We start from the raw sequence: 19,562 nt of genomic DNA, 5'->3' as shown, positions 1-19,562 counted from the left end.
AGCCGAGCGAAATCTTTCGGCCAAACCTGTTTTTTGCCACCAAAGATGCACATTGGGGTTGGCTGAAACATTTCACGCCTCCATGCTGAGTTCACCACATTGCTTCGGTCCTAAAGCCTCAAAATAAAAATGCCGGAAAAAAAATCAAAACCTTTCGTTGTGATATTTGACTTCAATTGTGTTTTTGAAAGTTTCCAAAACTCAGAACCAACGCGCCTTGTCGCAGGTAGCACAAAAGGTTTAGTTCAACCTGAAATGCGTTTTTTCAGCTGTGTCAGTTCCCTGGAACAAATTTCATTTTGGGTCAGCCCGAAACGAATTCCACTCCCTTCCCCGGTCAGATTTTTCACTCTGCCCAGCAAACCGAAAGCAGTTCTGTGCACAGCTCCCAGCCGTGTCGGGCCTGGCCTGGCTCTTCTGGGGTCTCAGAGCCTGGTGCGGGGAGGAAAGGGGTGCCGGCGCTTCGCACACTGCTTGTGCACGCTTCCCGCCTGCAGGGTCCCGGTTCTGCTCCCCACACAATTTTCCAGCCCAGAGCCTGAGCTTCTAAGGCAAAAGAGCGAGTTAAATGTAAGGGTCTCCTGGACGCTCCCTTGTGCTGGCAAGGGGGGGGTGATGGGCGCAAGGCTCCTGGTGCCGCTGGCTGCAGAGCTGGGCTGGGGTCCTGGGGCTAGGGGCTGTGGGGAGAGAGGGCAGAGCCAAATTCACATGAGCCCAGCTCAGGGGTCGGGACACAATGGGTTTTAGGGGGTTTCTTGGTCTCGGCCCAGCTCCCAAAGCTCTCCCCCGGTGGGCACCAACTGCTCCCTTGGCTACAGCCTGCCGAGGCGAGGGGCCCACGTGGCTCTCACACTGCCCCAAGGCCTGTGGGGTGGAGTCAACCCGGCTGGGCTCAGGCTGTGCCTGCCCCGGGCTCCGTCTTGGGGTCTGTGGGGCTGGCACACGATGGAGTTGGCCCCCTCCTTTCCCTCACACTCTTTAATTGCTGGGGGCTCAGTGTCCTGCCCCCCCAGGGCTTGCCACCAATCCAGTTTTCCCAGGACCATCCTTTTTTTGAGGAGCTGGGCCAGGCAATGGCCCCAGGGCTCAGCTCACACGGCAGCTGCCCAGTTGTGTGCGCTCAGGATCACCCCGGGTGTCCTGGGCCCAGACGTGGCAGCCCCACCCACAGGGTCTGTCTTCACTGCAGAGTTAGCCTGGCACTCACCGGCTCAGCCCCACCCCCTCCCCGAGTCTGGGGGTGCTTTGAACTCAGGCCAGCTGGCCTGGCCGGGAGGTGGGTTGGAGTCTGGGTGCTCGTTCTAGTGCGGAGAGTCCTCCGGTGCCTTCCCACAATCCCCCGTGTTCCCAGGAGGTCTGCAACAGCTCATGGGGGAAGAGGCATACAGACGCTCGGCTCCCTGCAGTGAACGAGCCGGGGGGTGCGCCCCCAGCCGGCCACACGACACACACCGGGACAGGCCACAGCAATGAGGATGCAGTAACTGAGACAGGGCTTTGCAGGGCAGCTGCTCACACCTGGGCTGTGCTAATGGTGCTCAGACCTGGCTGCTGATCACCCGGATTTCCTTTGCAGTGCAGGCAGACCCCCAGGGATGGGGCCTCCCCTCCTATCTCTTCCCCTGGTTTTACAAAATCCCACTGCCTGCACTGGAGTCACTCCTGATTTACACCTGCCTGCGCTGGATAATGCATAATCCCACTGCCTGCGCTGGAGTCTGCCTGCGCTGGAGTCACTCCTACACCTGCATAATCCCACTGATTTACACCTGCATAATCCCACTGCCTGCGCTGGAGTCACTCCTAATTTACACCTGCATAATCCCACTGCCTGCGCTGGAGTCACTCCCGATTTACAGCTGCATTATCCCTCTGCCTGCGCTGGAGTCACTCCTAATTTACAGCTGCATAATCCCACTGCCTGCGCTGGCGTCGCTTCTGATTTACTGTGGCATGGCTGAGAGTTGGACCAAGCCGTGAGACAGGAATGCACCGTCCTTCAGAGAGCAAGATGTTTCCTTTGCCTTCAGCTCAGACCTTCTCCTCCTCCAGGAGCTGAGAGCGCCCAACCCTGAGCTGCACACCGGTCGTGCTTTGCCATGAAAGCTGTGCCACCGTGGGATAAAGGTGCCTTAGAAGTGCCCAAAATACTTCCCTCCAATGTTTCTACTGCCAAAGGTGACTCCAGGCCAGGTCCTGGCCAAGCCAGCCCCATCTGGCTGAGACATGCCCAGCTTGGGCGGCCGGGTTTGTTTGGCAGCGGTGCCAGACGGAGGTATCAAAGCAGCCAGGCTGGAGGGTAGTAGGTTTAGTTTATTAGTCAACAGCGTCTGTTCTTACAGGGGTGCGGTACAAGCTGGTGGGCGTGAGGCAGAGATGAGACCCCAGCCCCTCCTGGCTGGATGGCGGCTTCTCTCACCGCACGTTTTGGGGGGGTTGGGACGTGCTTTTCCTAGCTCCCGTCCCCAGTGAAGTCTACCATGAATATGCAGCAGGGTCACGTTGGAACCGTGTCCGTGCAATGCACCGGCCGTTTTCACAGGGAATAAAGACATGGCAGAGCTGGCGGGGGGAAGGCAGACAAGGGGCTCAGAGTCGGGCTAACTAGCCACCTGTCCGGCAAATACCAGAACCCTGCAGACTGGAAGCCAGCGGCCTGCGACGCAGCACCTGGCCATGCAGCTGGATGTCGGAGCAGGGAAGGAAAACTACTTCGGAGCAAAGCAACGTCCCCCCAGCTGTGCTAGTGACCTGGAGTTCCAGTCCTGGCCTCGAAAGCCCTCCCCGCCCTGCCGGGGGGCCGTGCTACAGGGAGCGGACCCGGCAGGCAAGGAGGGCGTCCCACGCAGCCTGGGCCTGTGGCTTTGCAATGGGCGGCGCGGCAGAGGGAACAGGGCGGCGCCTGCTCTCCTGCCCCACGCGGAGACGAGAGGAGGCTGACAGCGGCTGCCTGGTGGGGCCTGGCCTCCCGACAGCGCTCGCTGAAGCCGTGACTTCGTGCAGGCGTGGGGGGGCCCTCGGCGCTGCTCAGCTGGTGCAAAGGGCTGGACAGCTGCAGGGCTCCCTTGGCACAGGTGCGGGGAGGGGTCCCAAGTGCTACAGCCAGCTCCCAAACCAGCCCCTTGTACGGCCCCGGCGTGTGCGCGGCTAGTCTCAGCTGGCGTGAACAGCAGCCAGTTGCCTTTGGCTCTGGGGCAGCTTTAAAGTAGGCTGGGGCTCGGCCCCTATAGCCCACATGGTCAGGGACCCACAGCCAGTTCTTTGCAGCCTGTCAGCTCCACCCAGTGGCCTGCTTTGCTTTCCTGCTCTCCGCTGCAGGCTGCTGTCCCAGGGACGGCCAGAGCACGCTTCACAGGGGGCTAACGCAGTGCTGGAGGGGCATACTCACTCCACAGAGTCCCTGCAGGGAGCCCGGGCCAGTTCATCTCATTTGGGGCAGGTTTAAATCCAGCTTGCCGCTGACTCAGCTGCAGACTGGCAGGTGAGGGGGAATGCAGACATCGCTGAGCGGCCAAAGCCTCGGCTTCCCGGAGGGGGTCAGGCCCTGATCAAAGGCCTGGAGAATCGGGTCTGGAGCGCCATCTCCCCTCACGCCCACATCCTGTGCTGGGCTAGAGGGGAAAGAGGCACAGCCCGTCCCATGCACTCAGCGACCGTGGGACTCCCCTGAAACAGCCATGAAGCCTAACTTGGCACAAGCGGGGACTAGCTGTGGCCTCTAATGGGCGTTTCAGCCCCAGGTGAGCCCTGTAGTTGACCAGTGATTCACCAAGCAGAGTCCTGCCAACCCTCCGCTCCCTTCCCACAGCCCTGCCACCAGCCTCACCATGCTTTGCGAGTGCCTGCGCGGTCCAGCCGATGCTCAGCACAGCAGCCTGCACCCACATGCAGATAGGCCCCCCCCAGGGGCCTGGCCCCACGGGTGTGCCCACAGACACGATCCCCCGCAGGCGTGAGCCCGCAGACTCAATGAGCTGAGCACTGATGCAGCCGTGCGCACACGCAGTCACGCTTGGAAGTGAGCCTGCTCACACGCACCTCCCTGGGCTAACCTGCAGACACACCCCCACGTTCTCATGCAATGCAGAGCCGCCCAGGGAAAAAGGGCAAGTGTGAGGGCAATTGGTTTGACACCCCAGAAAGCCAAAGCTCACGCGCTCCCTGTCATTGCTCTAGGGTGTTAAATAGCAAATTAGTGTCTTTAAAACATGCTGAAGCTTGAACACTGAGGTTACAGTAAATCTTTCAACTGGGTTCCTCCAGACAGCGGAGCAGCGTGCTTCCCCGTTAGCTACAGGCCGTGCCCGGCCCCGTTCCCCACCCACAACGTGCGGACGCACACTCGCCTGACGCAAACACGCTGCCACCTGCTAGAGACATTCTTAGGCAGCGGACGCTTCCCCGTCACATGAGCTGGCCGCCCTCAGGCGCTGATTTCTACAGAGTTGGCCTCCTCCTGCTCCCGGATGATATGAACACCAGCAGTCCGCAGCACGCGTGTAGCGCCTCGGGGTTGCACAGGTGATCCCGGGGACCTGGGTGGCGATTTGTGTGTTCGGGAGGAGGCTGGAGATCTGGCTGGGGAGCGGTGATATCGGTGAGCTGACCGGACCGGAGGACCTGGCGATCTGCCACGAGGTGCTGGAGAGCTGGAGTAGCTGGGCGGTCCGGGCTTGGCGGTGGTTCTGGCGTCGGGAGGGGAATCCTCTTCCGCCTCCGGAGAGTCCTTCAGGAAGACAAGAAGAAACAACAGGCTGCATTCAGGATGAGCTGGGCAAAGACAGGAGTGACACTGCCCTCGGTGAAGGCCCCTGAGCACGCAAAGGCCTCAGGGCCGCTGCAGAGTGGGGAGAGAGCGTTGCAGAGGGCATTTGTAAACAGCGCCAGTGGTGTTTGCTGCCAGTGCAGGACCCAGGGGAGTTTGAGGGCGTTTTCCCATGAGGTGCATGCCCTAAAGCGCTGCTCAGGTGTGCTGCTGATTATCGCACACAAGAGCTCCCTTCCCTGGAGAAGGGTCAGCACGACATGTGGCCTGGCCCACCCCTGCAGTGCTTCTGTGCTCATGAAGACGTCTCCCTGCTCTCTGCATCTCTATCAGCAGAGGTCGGCCTGGAGTCACAACGTGCCTGAACGTGACAAAGCCGGGGTGAATTGAGCGGCAGAGAAGGATCTAGGTGGGCATTGCTGGACCCGACTCTGTCTCCCTTGCTTGGTCTTTGCAATAACAGAGCAGGGAAGAAGTGAAGTCGTCACAGCCCCATGGTTCAGGCTGTGAGTTGGGTGCCACTGACAGATCAATTTCTATTTCTCTCCCGTGCCGCATTCTGAACGAAGCCCATTCAGTCTGAGTTAACCCAGGAGAGTTGTTTGGGAGTTAGGGGACTTAGAAAATTGAGCGGGGGAAGAGTCATTTTTGAAGAACCTTGTAATTTCTCTTTTCTGTTCTGTCTCTGTTAGGCTTGGGGCTGGCTACTCCCCATGTTTCATAATTGGTTCTGCAAGATGCTTTCATGCGGGATCTCCGTCACGCTGAGTGAAGCCGGAAGGCCTGCGAGATGCCCGTCCTGCCATACCAGTGCTGGGCTGCTGGACATACTCACCACGCTCACAGGATGCAGAAAGAGCTCACAGCCCTGCAGACACTGTCAAAGGAGTTCACGTTCTGGGCCCACGGTCAAAGTGCAGCCTGGGTATCGCCAGCGTCAGCTGTGCAGACAGAGGCCCTGGCTACGGGAGGGTTTTACTGGAGATGTGGGTGAGTGAGAGCCGGGGTGGGCTATCTGTTGTATTCCTGGTGGGCCAGGGCTTATCCATACCCAGATAAATTCAGTCCGATATGCTACCGTTCCACTGCAACCACCTGCTGGGTGTCTGCCAAACTCACAGACCCCCAAAATCCCATCGCTACCTGCAAATGGGCCCTGATCCAGCCACTTCTCATGACAGCAGGTGTGTTAGAGCCAGGGGAAGCTCAGCAATTTGCTTTGTAAGGAGCTTGAATGGCCATTTCCAGGGTGGGTCCCCCTGGGGTTCACGACCCAGGAGTTTTGCTTTGAGTTTCTGGTTCAAACAAGCTTCAAATCTCAGAGGAATCCAGTCAGAATGGCCAGGGCTCCCCATTTCACCTGAAAACACAAGTCCTGCGCCGTTGCCATGCACAGGTCTGAAACTGATCCACATTTGTGCAAGACAAAGCCCTGCTTCTCCCGAACAACACAGGAGTCTTAGCCAAGCGGGTCTATGACTAGCACTGGTAAAACTTGCTAGGGTTTCACTGGAAGCGTTTCACACCGCTCCAGGATTGTGAGCCCGTTTATAGGATCCGGGCCTGTGCCTCCATGTGAATGGGTCCCCTCTTTGGTCTTGCCTAGAATCACAATGTCTCACTCTCTTATATGGAAAGAGATTGCCCTGTGCCATCACAGAGGAAAGCTGTGAAATTACTGGTCCACAGACCAGTTACAAAGAACAACACAACACTTACTTTGTCCTTTAAGATGTAGAGAGCAACCGGATTCTTGCGTTCATGTTCTCCGCTACGGGGGACCACCTCAACTGCACAGAAACAACAAACCTCTGTGACATTTCTGATGAATAACTGGATAAAGACCCGACGCACAACATGTGCGTGTGGTTGTGGGTGTGAGTGTTAGAATGTGAGTGTTAGGGCAGGACAAAGAGCCAAAGTACAAGTCTGTATGTAGAGCTGGATTTTGGCAGGCGCAGGATGCAAAGAATACAGAAAAACCCCTCCTCTCAGGAGTGGGCAGAGCTGGTCCCCAGTGAGGACAGTCCCCAAAGGCTGCATTGTAGCAGGAACCGGAGATCACAGCAATCAGCTGGCTCAGAGACAGGAAAGGGCAATAGGACTTTTTTGCTCAGATTCTGGTCTGTGCAAAGTCAGACAGGAGCCAGGGGTTTCTATCCTTGGACATACAATCCCCTTTTTATCCCCCAAGCAGGCCGAGTGACACAATGCCGGCTCTAGGGTCCCATCTGGCCTCTGGTTTCAGGCATGCACTCAGATCCCTGCTGAAAGAACAAGGTCTTAAGAATAAGTGATGGGATTCAGGAGCTAGAAAGCAGAGAAATCTGAACACAGGTTTTTGCAAGAGCAGGATGCCCCGAAGCCTACAGTGTGTCAGCCACAGATTTCGCACAGCCATGGGAAGCAGAGTTTCCGCTGAGCAGACTCCACGGAGGAGTGATTACATACCTGAGCCTCCCCCATGCTGGCTGCTCAGGGGTAATAGCTGAAAGAATGCACAACTAAACGAGTGTGCAAGAAAATCACAAGGGAAACTGTGTGTGCAAATGCGGGCAGGCACCCCCAGCACTGTATTTATTCACGCTTGTCTCTTTCTGCTGGTTTTGTCTGGATGTGGAAGGAGTGGGTTTGACTAGGTCTGTGGTCCTTTAACCCTGTTCCGGCACGTGGCATGGCACCCTGACCGCAGGCAGGGGCATTTTCCTAACACATTTATTATTCAGGATTAGGAAATGATTAAAAATCCTTCAAACTAATTTTCTGGCTAACCCATCCCTGGAAATAACTGTTTAGGACAGATGTCCTTCAATTACACAGGAAGCCTGGACAAAAATCCAGCCCATTATGACTTTGATCCAGCTAGCGCTTTCTAGTGCGTGTTATGCTACCCAGCACGGAAGGTCCCACAGTGACCACCATGCCTAATGGCAAGTGCCTGCAGGTCATCACATCAGAAGAGGGTCACTAGCAACAAGACGTGACCAGCTGTTTTCCGAGCTCTCCAGTGTGTGTGAACAGGAACCATTCTTCTCTGTATTGTTTTCTTTGCCTACAGAGGTGCTGTGCCATTAGCAACGAAACCCCTGTCAGCCTCCAACAGCCATCTGTGTCCTGCAGAGACTGCAGGAGAGAGACGCGCAGGACAATTCCTTACCTTCGTGCTTTAAATGTTCTTCATTCTGATCCATGTACTCGGAGGAGCTTTGCTTGGCCAGTTTCCGCTTGTCCCTGTAAAATGGACAAGGAGTTTCGTAAAGAAGAAGCCAGGAGACTTGTGCTCAGATGCCCTTCAATGACAGGGGCTGGGCGGGCCCTTCTTGTTGCAACGCTTGGCACAGCTGCCGGGCAGATTCCCCAGCTGTACGTACAGCGGAGGCGTCTCCTGAGCAATGTGTTCGGTGCACAAGGGCACAAAAATCCCAGGACTGCAAAATGAAAGGAGGGCGGCAGCTGAGTCCTGGAGACGGGGCCGCTGGACCCTGCCTGCCCCAGGACCCGTCACCACCACCACTGCAGTCATGGCAGCAAATGCCTGGGAGGGCAGCATGGTTTGAAACTCACAGAGGCCGAGGGAATTCAGGAACTGGACTGAGATGAGATCCCAAGATGGGAGGGGATGGGGAGGGGCAGAAGGGAATGCAGCATCCCAGCAGTGACTCCGGGGAAAAGGCAGGTGAGGAGTGCATGATTATACATGAGAATGGCCCCACGCAATGCAGGTCAGACTCCACTGCGTCCTGCCTGGAACGGACAAGGAACTGCATCGTAGCCTGGGCTCTCCGGCAGCAGGAGGGGCCGGGGTGGGTCTCCTCTGCCGGGGCTGTCTTTACTTGGATCATGGGTTTATGTCTGGCGATATCTCAGGGCACGTGAGAAGCCCTTTAGCCAAGTCTGCCCTATGGATAGAATCTGTGATTTCGCATTCTCCCATTTGAAACATTCCTGTTTTTTCAAAGAAGCCAACCCACCGCTTGGTGAGAAACAATTTGGAAGTGAACTACAGCTGGGGGGGCAGCAGCCTGTCACTCAGACCCTCCCAGAAACAAGAGACGCTCGTCAGGATTGCGGGACACAAGGAAACCAGGCTGCCTGTGGACTCGGGGGCGATCAGTGATGGGTGAAGAGAGACGGACATGAGTCGGGAAAGGAAACAGACTTTAATCATTCAGTGAGATCTCGGGCGCTGTGGAATCCTCACGCTCCCTATGTGCTGACATCGCCTCTGGTGACACAAGCGGATGGGTTGTGAAGCCCGACCCTTGGCATGGAAACCGTCCCCTCTCTTCGATCATGTGCAATTCCCTCGCTCTATGGCCTGGGCTCCCTCTGCCAGAGAGATTCTGCTCCCCCATGTGCGGCTGGAGCGCCACTAGGCAGACGCTCCCCAGTGGCTACCTTGGGTCTCTGGTGCCCGGGAGCCAATGCTGGGATTTGTGCCCCGCGCCCCCGACGGTGGCAGGAGCAGTTCCCCCGGGGGAAGGCGGGTCTGCGGGTCCGTTTCCTGCTCTCCCCCACTCCCTGCTGTAGGGGCGACGGCAGTGGCGTCCAAGGGGGCCATGCCCCCGTGCGCAGGCCTGGGGGTGCGCTGGTCAGGCCCTCCTCCTCGGAGCAACCCCCGCTCACATCCCTGGCAGCCACGCGGACCCAGCCCTTCCAGTGGGGAGCAGGAGTGACAGGGGCCAGGCAGATGCCCCCGGGCTGCCCGGTGGGGGGGTCGGCTACCTGGCTCCTGCGCGGCCGGGATCCCCATGGCTCTCGTCTTGTGCCCAGCGCGGGGGCGGAGGGGCTAGGTCAGCACAGCCACCAGGGATGTCAGTGGGGGGCAGCTCCTCTTCCGAGGGCCTGGCTGGCGCCCCCCCCAAGCCGGAACCCAGGGGCTTGCCCCCCCCCACTGGTATGCCACTGCCACTCCCGTTCACAGACCTGAGTGTAACGGAGAGAGGGTGCTCCCGGCAAGTCAAGCGCCCTTCGTCGTGGGCTCTTGGGAAGGGGTTGCACAGAGCAATACACTGGGCTGGGGTCTGGGTCCTGCTCAGGCAGCACAGAGGGGGCAGAGATTGCACATCTCCTGGCCTGATTGCTGGCATGGGGACACGCCCCAGGCACAGACCGGCAGAGCTCACTCCCACGTCTCACTCACCACAGCCCCCGGGACAGGAGAGGGATGGTGGGGAGTGGGCGAGGGGCAGATGGTGAGGAGTGGGCCAGGGCAGATAATCATGAGCCGTGACAGCCCCTCCTGTCTGCACCCAGCAGGGAGCCTGGCCCAGGTGGGTGCGGTGGGATTATTAGTGTGATTCCTTCATTCCTTGGGGCAGGTCGCTGAGGGTTTGATTTGTTGAGTTTGTCGATTGGAAGTTCTCTGGGGAGCCCCTGCCCAGAGACAATACAGACACCGAGGCCGTTTTACTGGGGTTATGTGCTCCCCAGTTCTGACTCTGCCCTGGGCTCCACCGACAGCTCAGCAAACCCCATGGAGCCATGTGCTGGGACTGGGAGATGGGGGAAGGGCAGGATGCAGGAGGAGGGGGTGGGGCTTCGGGATGGAAAATGGGTGGGGCTACACCTGGGTGTTTGGGAAGGCTAAGCCTTCCCAGGTCTAGGATACCCACTGCCCATGTGTGTCCCCGTGGGATCCCCAGCACAGGGCTGTAGGGGGAGCAGAGTAACAAGTGTTTTATTGAAGTTATCTGAAAATGCTCACTTTTTGGAGGGTTTCCAGCAGGCACAGACTGTCACCAAGGTGACGAGGAGGAAGATGCCCCCGGTGGAGAGGATTATGTAGAGAGAGCTCCTTCCTAGGAGAGAGATGGGAGAGGAATTACAGCTCACACTCACAGCGCTGCAGTGCGTTTGCAAAGGCCCGTCCGTTCTCTGCAGACAATGCAAGGAGCAACCCCGTCCCCAGCGTTAGTCTGTCATCAGCGACGCTCAGCACGGGGTCAGGCTGCTATCCTGCGAGGGATGGCCCAGATTCCACTGACAAAGGAGAACCCCAGCAGCCCAGGAGATGAGCACCAAACCAAACCATCCTCCCCCTCCCCCTGGCTGCACAGTAACATCCTCTGTTTCTTTCGGTTCCAACACACACGGCTGGGAAGAGCTGGAGGAGATTTGAAACAGCCCCTCTGGGCACCTACCAAGTGGAGCAGAAAAAGACTATTTGCCCCTCTTCCAGCCTGAGCCCCCAAGACCCAGGTAAATGCCCTGGAGCGTCGCTTCCCAGCAGTTTGTCAGACCACCTATCCGGCAGGTACGCTGCGGAGGCAGTGAATGCCAGCGACTATCAGAGACCGTTTGCTGGCCCAGGCTCTTGGACATGCTGGAACCCTGACGCCCGGCTTGGGGGTTTCAGAGTGGGGGGGCTGGACTAGGTCAGTGATACGCAGACCTCAGGGATTCAGGAGGCAGCTTAGCAATCAGCATTACCCAAAAGAGCCCCAGTGGTGTGAATTCATGGTTTCATTTACTCCAGCGCGATATATGCACATTTAAACAGTGTGGCAGGGGAAATATTTAGTATATATATATATATTCTCACAGCAAAATGACTGGCCTAGTATTATTCTTCTATCACCTACAATTGGTTAATAACAGAGCAAAAGCTTCCTGATTGGTTAATAATGAAATCACACAGTGTTTTAATATCAGAAGACACATTAAAGAGCCACCGGCAGCTCCCGCGCCACATATCACTGGTCCCTGTGCTCCAGCCCCAACGCCTTTCACGCAGAAATGGGCTCCGTGCAGAAATGCCCAAGCTGTTCCTGGCAGGGCTAATCTGCTGGGCAGCAGGTGGCAGCAGGAACATGGGCCCTGCTGTTTCCAGTGGTGCTGGTACACCCGGTTCAGTGGGTATCCAGTGGAGATCAGGGCCAGATGGTGGCCCCAGGCCGTGGTGATTTCGTTTTGCTCTGTAGAAGCAGTGTTGCCCACTGGTTCAGTTTGGGGCTATAAGCCCCTCTGGCCAATGCTGTGTGCATGTGGACACTCACTGTAACACATGGCTACAGTCTGCAACTATCTGATAGTCTGAGGACCTGGGATTCACCCAGCACCTCCCAGCCAAGCGTCTCCCTCCCACCAACCGACATGTGCCTCGCTCTCAGGACGGGACAGGAGAACAAACTGGCCTTGCCGTGTGACCAGGCCCCTTGCCCAGACCCACCTGCCGCCAGCCCCCTTCGGGTTACAGCAGGGGCTGCAGGAACCTCACTGCACTGGGGAGAGCGGGGAAAGATCAGTGGAGCAGCACCAGCCACCTGCATTCAGGCCAGTCTGCAGGCTGCGTGGGGGCCGTGCCCTCAGCTAGCCCGTGGGTAGGTTCCCTCTGGTTGCGTGCCTGTAAGGGAACATTGTAGCCAGCCCCGCGGGAGCTCACCTCCGGGCGCTGCTGCAGCTATGCAGACTCGGCTCTGAGCAATGCCTGCTGGGAGTTGGCTGGTGCAGAGTTATACAGAGCTTGTTATGGAAACAGCTTGCTTACCAGAACGTTACCCCAGCTAGTTACCGTGTTTGCAACGTTCTGGGATCCAAAGAGCAGGCTCGTAAGGCTGGCTTAACAAGACAGGCCGAGAGGACAAGCACTGCAGAGCTGAGCAGGGCACATTTTTTTTCAGCAAAATAGCTTATTCGCTGAGAAACACAGGTTTGGTGAACACAAACCTGCTTGGAAATCTGATGTGAATTCACTGAATCAGTCTGGCCAAAAATCTCTTGTGGAGGGGTTAGAGTCACAAGGGGACTTTGGTTCTGTTCACAAATTAGTGGTGGAGGAGGCTTCCCCCTGGGCATCTTCTAGCTCCCTGCTTAGAGCGCTCATCTAGTATATGGTAAATCCAGGTTCAAGTCCCCCTTTTGCCTGATGTGGAGCAGGGAGCTGAACTTGGTCTCTCCCAAGAGAGTGCTCTAAACATTGGGCTGTGGGGCTCTCACGCTGCCCTGTTGAAGCTGTTCCATTTTGTATAAATAACTAACTAGTCAGCTGAGCATCTCACCACCCAGTTGAGTGCCCTAAACACCAGACCATAAAGTCGTTTATTTTCTCGCTCTGGCCCTGTAAGTAATTTCTGCCCAGTAGAACAGCATCAAGAGCGATTGAGAGAGTCTCACCTTAGAACAGCCAATTGCTCAATGGTCAGGTAGCTCCCCCCACTGCTTGGAAACCTAAGTTCAAATCCGTACTCCACATCAGGCAGGAGGGAAAACTGAATGCTGATCTCCCACCTCCCGAGGAAATGTCCTAAGCCAGGAGGCAGAAGTGGGGGTTCCGCCGCCACAGCAGTTTTGTGAATCTCGCCCTTAAAAAGGGCCAGAAACAAAATGTTTTTGTGTCAAATGAAAAGTTTCCTGGGCTCCAAAAGAGACTTTGCCAATTCATCAAAAATTTCAGAATTTTTGGGCTTTGGTTCAGGTCAAACCCCTTTTTTTGTAAATGATTTTTTGGAACTGAAAAATCACTTTTTTGCCAAGGTCTACTACAGAGGTTGTAGATCTGCCTGGCTCGGTGATCACTAACTGGGTGTCCACGTGGAGGCACCGTCAGCCTGATTTTCATTAGTACTAAGAGCGACAGCAAATACTGATGCTGATCCCAGCTGGACTGGGCTGCTCAGCTCCTCTGCGAGTGTGACACTAGGCTTATAAAATTTGGGCATCAAGTTTAGGGACAAATTCTCAAGTGTTATCATGAATGTAACTGAGGGTGAACATCCCTCCTACTCCCCCGCCCACCCTTGCATGGGGGGGATCCTGTTGCCAACTCCCACAATTTTATCTCGATAATTGATTATCGTTTATTGTGATCATTGGTAATAATCGGTGCACGTCTTTGCAATAACCACCCTCTTGTAGCAGATAAGCCAGATGCCAAATTGGAATGAAAAACAAAATCCGCGAAGGAGTAATTCCATCTGGCGCTGCTGCTTTGTAGCCGATTGTTGGTTGAGCAAAGGCGAGGGGAGGACTAAATCCACTGCAGAGAAAGCGTCTGCAATTCAGCTTTGCCCTCTGGCATTTCCTGCAGCTGTACTGCCTTCCAAACATCTTGGACTTCCAAGCCTCTGGCCAGTCAGTGCTGCCAAGAGAGGCCTTTGACCCTAAGGCACCCTTCTGTCTCCTTAATTTTTCTGCCGAGGAGTACGCACTGCATGTTCAGGTATAATGGTCTCTCAAGCTCTTCCAACTTGCTTCTTGGAATGTGAGGACAATGTGCACTAATCTGTCAACGATCTCGAGGAGGCCAGGTCCCGAGGAAGTCTGCCATCATTGTCAGAGCCGGAGAAGCTTGATCTCAGTGTAGCCAGTCTCCCTGAGAGCAGACTAACTGACACAGCTCGCTGCACGAGATGTATTACACTTTCTCCTGGTACAAACAGGACCACCACGAATATGGGGTGGGTTTTGCAGTCAAAGACTCATTAGTACCCATGGTGGAATGTCCATTGTGACATCCGAATGAATCGTATCACTAAGGATACCTAGCACAGGAGGCTTTGCCAGCCTCATTAGCACGTGTGCTCCATCACTCTCCTCCACCGCAGAAGAGACGGCCTTGTTCTATCAGCAACTTGACAGTGTCATCAGCAAGCTCCCATCCCTCTCTCTACTGGAAGAGGTCAACACTAGAATCAGCTCAGGTCACAGGATGTAGCTGCTATGTGCTGGGCACCACAGAGTGGGGAAAATTAGCAACAAGGGGCAAAGGGTGGGGCTCAGCACCCACCAAGGATTGTGCATCACCAGGGTCACCTTCCATCAGCTGCAGGCAGGTCTTGTGGAGACACCCCACATGTGGACACTGGCATCGACCGAATTTAATTGTCACCTGTGGAAAACACCTACGGGCTGGTCTCCATACTCACAAGTTTCACAGTGCAGATTGTGACACAGACCACGCTCTCGTATGCGGCAAAGTAAGGCTTTCACTACGGAAAGTCCCATCAGACTCCACAAAGGCATTAACATCAACCACCCAGACCAAGGAAGACGTCTCCAGTTGACTACAACTCTCCTGTGAGCGGTCATCAGTTGCACTTCCCCTGAACGCTGATGCAGCAGGAGCACACTCAGAATGAAAACACATACAGCTGCAACCTTAGCCATGGGTAAAGAGAGTGTACAAGGTAAAGACTGCTTTGCAGCGTATTCTGAAGAAATGCTTCCAGTCATTGAATCCGAGTGCACAGCATATCTGCACCACAACGTGAACCCCTCTCCTGAGACATGTACTAACCCCAGAGTGACTGACAGCACAGTGCAATGAACATCAAGGCAACGTGCTCAATCATACTGGCTTGATCTGTGCGAGAAGCTACCTCTTAGATCTCCTTTCTCAAAGGATGTTTGTAGGTATGATGGAATCAGGAAAGCCAAAAAGACTGCCCCACTCAATCTCTTAATGGAGACATCATCATTGACAGAAGCAAACAGATGCAGTGATGGGTTGAACACAATCACAAACTCTGCTCACATGGAACCACAGTTGCTGAAGCTAAATGCTCCAGACCATCGAACAGCTTGATAGAGAACCATTTAAAATGAGCTTGTCTAGGTAATCACCTCCCTAGCAGCAGGAAAGGCGGCAGGAAGAGATGGAATTCCAGCTGAAGTACTGAAAGAAGGACAGGTTGCGCTTAAACACCCGCACAAGGTCTTGCTTGCCCGCTGGAGGGAAGAAGGGGGATCACGAGACATGAAGGATGCCAACATCATAACGTTGTATAAAACCAAAGGCGATTGCACTGATGGCCACAACTACAGAGGAATTTGTCTGGCATTGCCTGGAGCCGGCGGATGCAGGGGAGGAAGTGCCTCCGAGACAGGTGTCTCTGTCACAACGCCTCCCTGGTGCTTGCGCTAAGTCGCCCCCTCGGTGATGGCTGTGCCTAACAACACAGCACAGCGTGCCCCAGCAGAGAAACGACATTCGCCAGAAGGCGGAGCCTGCAGGATGCCCGACAGATGGCGAAAATAGAGCCCCAGGCGTCCGTGAGGCTCCGACACGGCAGTGACGAATGCCACGGAGACGCCCGCACACACCTGGAAGAAAGGGCAGTCATTATAAAGGGATTGAGGCAAGCAACTTATGCGGGGCACTCAGGTATGTAACCGGAGCTACTGGGGTGTCCTTTCAGTTGTTAGTGTCGGTGGAGCTGGAACTTATGCTTGTTGTTAGTGTTAGCTAACGTTTCTGTTATCAGACACCTGCTTCAGTTGCTTGTACCTTCGTCAAATTGGAATTGTTTGGGCTGAAATATTCCACGCTGAATGTCTCACTCCAGCTGCATTTCTTGGAAAGTCTTAGTGAAAATGGTTCAGCAAACGAGGTTAGAAAAAATAGGTTGGTTGGTCCACGTTAAAAATTTCGTACAAGCTGCTTCTTTGAGAAGCTCCGGTGTCACCGTGCTCTGGAGCAGGGACTTGAACTTTGGCAGGACGGTGGTCTTGAAGTCAAGGAGGTGCCATTTGCTGTCCCCGTTCAAATCTACCCAGATTTGGCATCTGAAAATCACTGTTTGCATGTGCTCACCAGCCGTCTGCAAAGATGCTGAAGCACCTCTTCACTGTGTGTGATGAGTCCTGCATTGCTGGCAAAAAGAAATTCTCTTAGCAGCAGGTGTTGGCCTTTGTTTTTTGCTCCTAGATGTGCAGTGTTGAAGAGTTTCCCATCTGATCTCGTACGGAGAGGAGAAAGCATGATGAAGCGGCAGACAGAATAGACTGAAGAGTGCTGTGCCAAAACACATCCCGGTTTGAAACCACAGCCCATTTCAAATCTGTCAGACTGATCACCATAATACTAGACTGTAGCCTTCAGGCAAGAATTGACTCTGACTGAGGAGGGCTGGTGAGCAACCAGTTCTCTGTAGCAGTTGGAAAAGGCCCATTCTGCTGACCAGGTCAAAAACCATTGTAAGATTAGCAGCAGTCTAGAAGTGTGCGCGGTGCTACTCCCGGAATTCCTTTCTCAGACGTCATTTTGCAGAGCATTTTTTGCACATTTTAGCAGCTGCACTGCCAACTACCGAGGAGTTTATAAGCTAACTTCAGCTGCAGAATTTGTTATCCAGAGAGAATATCCCCAGCAAGTGTTAGTGCTTAGCCGGTGACATTCACTTCACATTCACACGCACAGGGAGAGAGCAAAGTTCTCTACAGCACTTACGCCTTGCATTGGAGTTGCACAGAGGGAAGGGTGAAGTGGCCATGCCGTTGTACCTTCGCCCCTCCTTTCTGCCACAGACAGGTGTTGTGTGGAGGGCAGTGGCGAGGGTGGGCTGCCCTGGGACAGAGGATCTCTCCAGGCAGTCAATGTGGACGGGCTGCAATTCAGAGACTGGCATAGTTGCTGCACTGCTACGCCATGCTCTAGCCGCAGATGGCAGGTGGATTTCACCCTCACAGAGTCTGATAGCGGCTTTATTCAGGCAAAGTGAGAAGGCAAAAGCCTTCTAAAAGCTCAGCCGCTCCAGAGGGGAACTAGCCGCACACACAGATGCAGATAATTACTGCTTTGATGCACTCCTTAGAAAACACAAGTGGTTATATGTCACTATCTGTATGCAATCATTTGATGCCAGCAGCTAACAATTACTAAGTCATTTCCTATAACAATTAAGTAAATCTGAGTAACACAGAGCAATCACTAGTAAATGGCAAGGGACTGGTTTACTTGTTTTCAGTCATTACAAAATTACTACATGATTGTTGCTTTCAGGTTCTAGATCAGGAGACACAGACCCCCCCTAGCACTCACTGAGACGTTTGAGTCATTACCAACCCTAACCAGGGACTTACACCTCTAATGAGCAACCTACACCACTCTCTGCAGCGTGGGGCTATCTAGCAGGTCACTGCGGGCCTTGAAGGCAATGCTGACTCAAGAAGCGCCACTGACTGAACTACAGAACGCTGTAGTGCGCTGTAGTGTATCAGTGCCGAGTGAAGAGGGGCCCCTTTTATGGTTATCAGCAGATTTCCACGAGAGGTCACAGTTGTGAACAGCTTTCCGGGGGCTTTTCACCGTATTAAAAACTGTCCTGCCTGAAATCCCCATGTTGTGTTCCCCATGCGCCGCAGCTGGGGGCGTGTCTGCAGCCGGTGGAACAAGCACGTCACCGCACAGACGTGCTGCCTTCCCCCAAACGTCCGGGCTTTAGGAATACTCACTGTACACTGTGAGCTTCACCGGGACGCTGCGCCCGCTGCTGATGGGGTTTGCCACCAGACAGCTGTACACGTCGTCGTCCGACATTAGCACTCGCGTGATGGTCAGCACCTTCTGATCGTGGGAGAGAAGCAGCCGCGAGTCGTTGCTGAGGGGCTTGCCGTCCTTCAGCCAGGTGTAGGTGGGCTTTGTGCCGTTTTCATGGGAGCAGTTCAGGGTGAAATATTCACTCAGCTCGAGCACGGTGGATGATGCCAGGACAACGTGGGGCTTTGAAATTGGAACTAGAAGAAAAAGAAAAGAAAAGCACTTCTCATTAACTCTATGAAAGAGACGGCACCTTCCGGCAATGGTGCAGACAGCCCTGCTCCAATCTCTTGCCCCATCCCCGGCCCAACTCCTTTTCACTGGTTGTGCTTGGCCGTTGTGAGGTTCTTTGGGTTTTTCGGTCAGACTCGGGGAACGCTCTGACTTTGCTGCAGGGCTGGCTGTGTCACAATGCCAGACGCTAGGGAGGCAGCACTGGCAAAAAAACCCAGATCTCATACAGACTGCAACAAAACCATGAGAGAGTCCCGAGAGCTTCCTCTGGCTATGGAGGAGCATCGCGGAAGAGTGAATCCCCCATGGCCTCTGGGCGCGAACCACTGGGACTCAGCAAATTCTGACTGCAAAGCACTGCTGAAGTTTCTAGCAGCCCTCGTATGTCGGAATTATTTGTTTGCGCCCAGAGACCACAGAAGCGACTGGGGCCATACCGTGCTGGGTGGTGCACAGACAATATTGTAAAAGACAGCTCCTGCCCCAAAGAGTTTACAATCTAAATAGACAAAGGAAGGACCACTATGCCCACTGTACAGATGGGAACTGAACCCAGAGAGATTAAGGGACTTGCCCAAGGTCAGACAGGGAGTCTGTGACAGAGTTGGGACTGACCGCAGAGCTCCAGGGTCCCGGCCCAGCACCTACACTCCCAGGACGTCCTTCCTCGCTATAGTGGTTAGCGGGTGTGTTTGGGAGTCTCTCTACTTTTTAAATAAACCCTCTATTCCTTCTGATTCCGCCTTGAAGGCTGCGGTCTGGACACGGCACAGGGCCCTCTGACCCCAGCGGCTGCCGTGGTTCTGTTCTCTCTGCAGTGGTGCCCACGCAAGCCCCTTGCCATGTTAATCAGCCGGCTGCAATCCCGGCTGCTCCGACATGGGGAGAGGTTTCCCTTTCCATGACGTGCTGGGAGGCAGCGACGTTATAACGTTCACGCAAGCCCATGGCCCATCCTCCCCCACTTGCCCTGTCTGAGAAGAGTCCCCCACTTGCCCTGTCTGATGCAGATGGGGGCTGACTCTGTGCCAAATGGCTGGCCTGCGACAGGGCTGGCAGGAGGAGGCACAGGCTTGGGGAGAGCTCACTTGGGCCCAAATGCAGCCTGACACCGGGGCGGGGGGTTGGCCTGGGGGCATGGCTGCAGCCAGGCTGGGAGAGGGGCCCCATGGAGGCCTGACCAGCACTGCCACGACAGGGACAAACACCTGGCAGCCAACACACCCCAAGGGGCAGGAGGTGCCTGGCTTGGGACTGAGAGACCAGCCCTGTTTGAATACAGGCAAGGACTGTGTCTTCCATTGT

The 19,562-nt window shown here is 55.1% G+C and overlaps 1 protein-coding gene across 1 annotated transcript in view; it reads right to left on the bottom strand.

Annotated features, from left to right (window-relative positions):
• Window positions 1-2,298: 2,298 nt before the first annotated feature.
• The window catches only part of HEPACAM (hepatic and glial cell adhesion molecule), a 40,821-nt gene continuing 23,557 nt past the window's right edge, over window positions 2,299-19,562 (bottom strand). The window contains exons 3-7 of the mRNA XM_067562492.1: window positions 17,939-18,220; window positions 10,473-10,566; window positions 7,923-7,996; window positions 6,485-6,555; window positions 2,299-4,726 (exon numbers count right to left, since the gene is read on the bottom strand). Coding sequence (XP_067418593.1) covers window positions 4,424-4,726; window positions 6,485-6,555; window positions 7,923-7,996; window positions 10,473-10,566; window positions 17,939-18,220 — 824 coding nt within the window. The 3' untranslated portion in view covers window positions 2,299-4,423. The remainder of the gene's footprint in view (window positions 4,727-6,484; window positions 6,556-7,922; window positions 7,997-10,472; window positions 10,567-17,938; window positions 18,221-19,562) is intronic.

The sequence above is a fragment of the Emydura macquarii genome, unplaced genomic scaffold (genome assembly GCF_026122565.2).
Source record: "Emydura macquarii macquarii isolate MOO-44397 ecotype Brisbane River unplaced genomic scaffold, CSIRO-AGI_Emac_v2 contig_312, whole genome shotgun sequence".
Lineage (NCBI taxonomy): Eukaryota > Metazoa > Chordata > Testudines > Chelidae > Emydura > Emydura macquarii.
This window is presented reverse-complemented; position numbering and strand designations above follow the sequence as displayed.